The sequence below is a fragment of the Paroedura picta genome, chromosome 1 (genome assembly GCF_049243985.1).
Source record: "Paroedura picta isolate Pp20150507F chromosome 1, Ppicta_v3.0, whole genome shotgun sequence".
Classification (NCBI taxonomy): domain Eukaryota; kingdom Metazoa; phylum Chordata; class Lepidosauria; order Squamata; family Gekkonidae; genus Paroedura; species Paroedura picta.
Window position 1 is genome coordinate 36725854 of NC_135369.1, and position 6107 is coordinate 36731960.

The window sequence follows — 6107 nt, forward strand, 5'->3', positions numbered from 1 at the left end:
TTAAAATTAATAGAAATGATGCTATGTTAGTTTGTAAAGCCCCGCTCTATCCTGTAAGTTCATTGGCTTTTACAACATTGTTGCCTTTTTTGTATATCTGCAAGAAATGAAGGTTTCAGCCTAACAGGAAGCCATGAGATAACTCCTCCTTTTTTAAGGGGATTGTTTTTATTGGGGCTTTTATCAGTTTTATGTAACCCGCCACAAGTCTACGGAAAGTGGCAGGGTAGGGGGGGCTCCTAAATTGTGTAAACAAGTGCCAAGCCTAGTTTCTCCTTTTCATGACAAATCAAAAAGGGTGGCAGTTAACTGAACTTTAACAAAGAACTCATGCTAATACCCCTCATCTTCTCCAGCTTGATAACAAGAAACATTCTTTTGTATTGATGCAGGAAGATATCAAGTCACTTACTGCACATATAGTTGAAAACTTTTATAAGGCACTTGAATCCATTGAATATGTTCAGACATTCAAAGGACTGAAGACAAAATATGAGCAAGAGAAAGACCGACAAAGTCAGAAATTGAACAGGTACGTGCTTATACTGAAGAAACTAGGTGTGAGTTTGAAAATGCCAAGTGTTTCTGACAATGATTCTGTATTGTTTTGGCTGTTTCTCATCTTAAAATGACATGTTTTGCAGTGTCCCGTCAATATTGCGTAGCAACAGGTTTCGCAGAGATGCAAGAGCCTTGGAAGAGGACGAAGAAATGTGGTTCAATGAAGATGAGGAGGAGGAGAGTGAAGCTGTCATACCCCCCGTAGAGAAATCAAAGTCTGAGGATGATTTTCCAGATAGCTATGAGAAGTTTATGGAAACAAAAAAAGGTATTTTATTAAGATATATATATGTATAAAGATCACCTCCATATTTGCAAAATGTGAGAATCAACATAGCCATTGTCATTGGACAATTTTTAAAAAGTATTAAGATCCCAAGAAATTAGTTTCTTTCCATCTGAGTTACTGAGAGAAACAAGAAAGCGTTGGTGACAGATTCAGCCAAGCTAGAAATGATATCTTAGTAAGGGAAAAAACACCTGGTGCTCTTGGGTCAGTTCTCAGTTTTTTTCTGTGGTCCTCATCCCTGTGCTCCACTCAGTGCCAGGCTTGAGACTTGTCTGCTCCATGACCAAAACCAATATCCCAGATTAAACATTGGGCAAAGTTGTCTAGCAAGATTTGTGCCTTATGTCATCCTGGTGGTAGTTTTGCAAGACACGGCATCTGCACAGGTGGCAGAGGTCCTGCTGCATCTGTGTGGAACTGCTAGTTCATACTGGGCAGGAGGGGGCTGTGGTGGTGCCGACTGTCATCTAAACTGAGCCTGCCTCTTGAGATGCTTTGTTCTGCCTATATGTTTTGTAGAGTTGCCATGTCTGAATTGCAACAGGGTTCCAATGTCATGGCAATGTGACAGTTAAGCAAAAAAACAGGGTAAAATTCTAGTTATTCTCCATGTTATGTGTGACCTGGGGGCTTTAGATTCTCAATTACTATACTAAATATTCTTTTTAAATTTCTGTTAGCAAAAGAGAGTGAAGATAAAGAGAATCTCCCCAAAAGGACATCAGCAGGCGGCTTCAAATTCACCTTTTCCCATTCTGCCAGTGCAACCAATGGAGCCAATAGTACAAACAGTAAATCTGTAGCAGCTCAAACATCTCCAGCAAGCTCAAATGGTTCCTCTTCAAAGAATGCCAACTTGACTGCAGCAGTCACGGCCACAAAGGTGAGCTAACTGATGCATGGATTTCTAGTCAGTAGTATGTTGGGGATATGGTAGGAAAACTCTTCCAGACTCTTCAGATGAGGTGACACTGGGGGGTGGGTTTGACATGTGGCATTTTTTCAGTGTTAACTTCATGGAGTTTATATCTGAAATTAACCCAAGTTTACCTTTTTGGAAGTGTAAAACATAAAGCAGACATTATCTTACTAGGGTGGCCATTGTGTACGGTGTCTTGCTGACTAGAATTTTTTTTTTTCAGTACTGTATTTTGTCAGTCATTTGAATTTGTAATGAGGTTGTACAGTTTAAAGCATTTAAAGCATTATTAAGGAAATACAGTGGCCTCAATGTTGTGGTTTAGATTGTTTCATAAAGGTCACAGGAATACTGAGAGCATTCCATAATTGGTGATATCACAGCATCTGCTAAATTGCCAGTCTTCACCAGTGAGTATATATTAGAACTGGTCTGTGTACACATGAGTAGCCAGCCAGTCATTCATGTTCCTAGCGGGAATTGTTATGGTTAATGTTTGTTATTTTGTTTACTTCAGGTACACTTTGAGCACAGCTTATCTTCACCCATGAGAGAAAATTTTACGGGTTTGTCTGTTCCATAACAATTCCTGAGTCAGTTTAAACAATAGAAGAAAAAGAGTTGTTTTTTATACCCCACTTTTCTCTAACAGGACGAGTCTCAAAGCAGCTTACAATCACCTTTTCCTCTGCCCGCAAAAGACACCCTGTAAAGTAGGTGACGCTGAGAGAGCCCTGATAATACTGTTCTGTGAGCACTATTAGGGCTGTGATGAAGCCAAGGTCACCCAGCTGGCTGCATGTGAGGGAGCGCAGAATCGAACCCAGCTCACCAGATTAGAAGCTGATGCTCTTAACCACTACACCAAGCTGGCTTTCAATACCCTTTTCACACATAGGTCTCCAAAAGTTATAGTAACTGGGATGTATGTGTACATTTTATAGAGATCTAGCATAATTTTCCCTATATAAAAAAGCAACCAATATTCAGTAACACATTGCCTTAGGCCATAGGGGTTCCACATAGCTATAATGTGCAATAGGTGTTGGTTAGTGAAGGCTAGGACTATCATCTATTTCTGTAAAATAACACACCATTTGGTATAGGGAACGTAAGATGATGTCTAAACTAGTCTCTGAATTATGAGGAAGATGTCTTTTTATCAGGTAAAGCAACAGTACTTGAACCTTTAAATGCTTTAAATCTGGAAATTCTTGATGGGTAAATATGCAGCCCTACTCCGCTTCTACTACAGAATACAACTATATATAGTTGTAAACCACAACTGAGAGCCAGTTTGGTGTAGTGGTTAGAAGTGCTGACTTCTAATCTGACACACCAGCTTTGATTCTGTACTCCCCCAGATGCGGCCAGCTGGGTAACCTTGGGCTTGCCATGGCACTGATAAAGCTGTTCTGACCGAGCAGTGATATCCGGGCTCTCTCAACCTCACCCAACTCACAGGGTGTTGTGGGGAGAGGAAAGACAAGGCGACTGTAAGCCGCTTTGAGCCTCCTTCCGGTAGAGAAAAGCGGCATATAAGAACCAACTCTTCTTCTACCAACATAGAGCATGGCACTATGTTCTGAGTTTTACTAACTAGTAGTTTTCAGGATGAACAAGGTACCTTCACAACAGTTGTTTCTGGGAATTCTTTTCAAATGTGAGTTTTTCCTTATGTTTGGCAGGGAAGTTTAGTTGGTCTTGTGGATTACCCTGATGATGAGGAGGAAGATGAAGAAGAGGAAACATCTCCAAGAAAAAGACCTCGTCTTGGCTCTTAAAAATTGAAACAGACTCTTAATTGTGGGTGCTTAAACGCTGTGACTGTTTGAGCTAAATAGTCTGACTCGGAAAGCTTTCTCCTTGGAAAATGCAAGAGAATACAAGGAGTAGCAAAAGAAACTCTACTAGGAGGGTTTAGTTCTGAGAATGCCAGACTTCCAAAGAGCCTAATCTCTTTCTAGTAAATGAGTCTGCCTTTCAGGCAGTTAAAAATTAAACTGAAATGGTGGGTTAGTAATCAGCATCTGGAGGACAGCTTGCAGCAAAAAAAAAAGAACACCTTGGGTTCTATGAGGGGTTGGGGATGGGGAAAGTAACTTGTTGATGTTGCAGGAGCTCCCCAGTTTGTATCCAAGCTAGAAGAAAACTGTAAGGCTTCAGTTGCAGATCTAGTAACATAACTTCGTAATGGTGCTGTCCATTGTGGGTTTTTTTGTTTTGTTTTGTTTCTTTTAGCAATTGCCTCTTTTAAATGATTCTCTTTCCATAAAAAATGAATTTATACATTGGGACCACTATTTGCACAGTCAGCCAAATTAGAGAGGGTTACACTCTGCTTCATAGTGTTTGTTGAGTGGCAAAATGATTCCCCCTCCCATTGTTATTAAAACTCCATATTTTAGGAGGAGACAAGAAACTGGGTTTAAAATGGATCATTAGAAGCTACCCAGAAAAACCAATACCAACGATCTTCTGTTTCCAAGGCAAGACAAAAACTCTTGAGACCATCAGTAAACCCTTGTACTTGCAATGGCATCTGAGCTGCAACTAGTAATAGTGTTTGATGGAAACACAGCAGAACTGAACCACTCACTGCTAGCTTCAGAAAAGACTTTCCTTGAGCCCACCTGCATTTCTCATTGGTGATGAGAGAGAGAATGCTGTGGAAGGCTGTCAGAAGGCTCTGAACACTGACAAATTTAGTGGTAATCGCTTGACCAACAGTGATTTGGGAGGCAGCGTCAACATGCAGCACCTTGGTTATAGTACAGAGGCAGCTGCTCAACACATTCCATGTATTTAAGCAAAATTCAAAAGTACATTAGGTGAAATTGGAGGCAAGCATTTTTATTTTCAGAGCAAGTGAACTGTAAATATTTTAATGTTAGTTTGGCCATATATGATCTGAGATCATGCAGAAGAGAGAAGAAATTCCCCAAACTACAAATTGTGTCAAGAGTGATACAGACTATGAAACCAGCGGTAATCCACCATTATAGGTCACTCTTGTAATGTGTTTATGGGTCCATTTCTCCTGGAGCAGTTACTGACAGTTTCCCTGTTTTGGAGATTTTTGTAGTTAATTATAATTTTAGCTATTGTTTGCAAAAGATGGGCTGTCTGTGTAGATATGAAATATAGTTTTTCCATAAAACAGAAGTTTATTTTGTATTGGGAAAAAAAAAACCACTGTACTTGTTTTACACCATTTGTATACATGTGGTGATATTAATGCTGAACTGTAAAATTCAGGAATTAAAATGTGACCCTGTAATTCCATAATTATTGGTTTTGTTTGGTTTGTTGTAAATGGTAAGTTAATTCAGATTTTGAAATGTGGCCATTTTAGAGGATTTTAATGAGATAGTTATTTGTACAATTTAATCATTCTATGCCACTGAACTAAATCTGGCTAAGCAGAGCATGCTCCTAGACTTGATTCAGTGAATTGTGATGACTGACAATTAATAAGGCCTGAAGGACATATCTTTTTGCCCTCTGGGGGCTCCAGGCAACCATAGATGGGGCTTCCTCATTCTTTCAGATGAGATTTACTTGTTTGGGAAAGTGACCAGGGAAATTACATAGCTGATTCAACAGTGTTATTGCTACAGACTGCTCTCTCTCTGTATTTCCTCCAAAGCACTCTGGTTACCACTGAGGAAGCCCAGGGGGCACAGCATATACTATTTCCCATCAGAGTTAAATTCTCCTGGTTTGTTCCCTAACTTTTAAAATAAGTAACTGCAAACAGAATATCCGAACATTTGGATGCTCATTCTTCTGTTGTGTTACAAAAACTGTTAGGAGCATTAAAACCACATAAGGATCAGCTCATGAGTCACATCTGTAGCAAAAATCTGGGTTTCTAAAAAAAAATTGACAGAAGCAATAGGTGACCTGTCAACCAATCTTTAATGCTGTGAATTACAATGCTTCTCCTACAATCTGCCTTGCTTTACCTCTCCAAACTCTCCAGTTTATTATGCCAGTTGTGTTTTGCCACAGGACAGCCCACATTTCAAATGCCTGGGGCCCCTCAACTGATTTTTTAAGATTACACCTGCCAACATGTCTCAGTTAAATACTATTTTAATAAAAAGTTACATGAAATGTAGATTGACTGTTTCCTTACTGAGTTGAAAACTTTCAAGAGAGCCTTTTGGTTTCTCAGGAATAGTGGTATTGTAGTGATGTTTTAAAAGCTGTAAACTGTAAGCCATAATCATATCCTTGCTGTAACTGCCACTGAGCCTAACAACATAAAGCTGTTTTTGGTAATGGCAAATATAATCTTGTTGCTAGTGATCCACTTATTACATATAGATTTGA

General features: G+C 39.4%; 1 protein-coding gene across 4 annotated transcripts in view; it reads left to right on the forward strand.

The window, feature by feature from the left end:
- Window positions 1–5892, forward strand: part of PPP4R3B (protein phosphatase 4 regulatory subunit 3B) — a 30583-nt gene extending 24691 nt beyond the window's left edge. For all 4 annotated transcript variants that reach the window (XM_077333698.1, XM_077333688.1, XM_077333715.1 and 1 more), the window contains exons 13-16: window positions 393–532; window positions 645–829; window positions 1531–1733; window positions 3458–5892. In XM_077333698.1, coding sequence (XP_077189813.1) covers window positions 393–532; window positions 645–829; window positions 1531–1733; window positions 3458–3553 — 624 coding nt within the window. In that variant the 3' untranslated portion in view covers window positions 3554–5892. The remainder of the gene's footprint in view (window positions 1–392; window positions 533–644; window positions 830–1530; window positions 1734–3457) is intronic.
- Window positions 5893–6107: the final 215 nt, after the last annotated feature.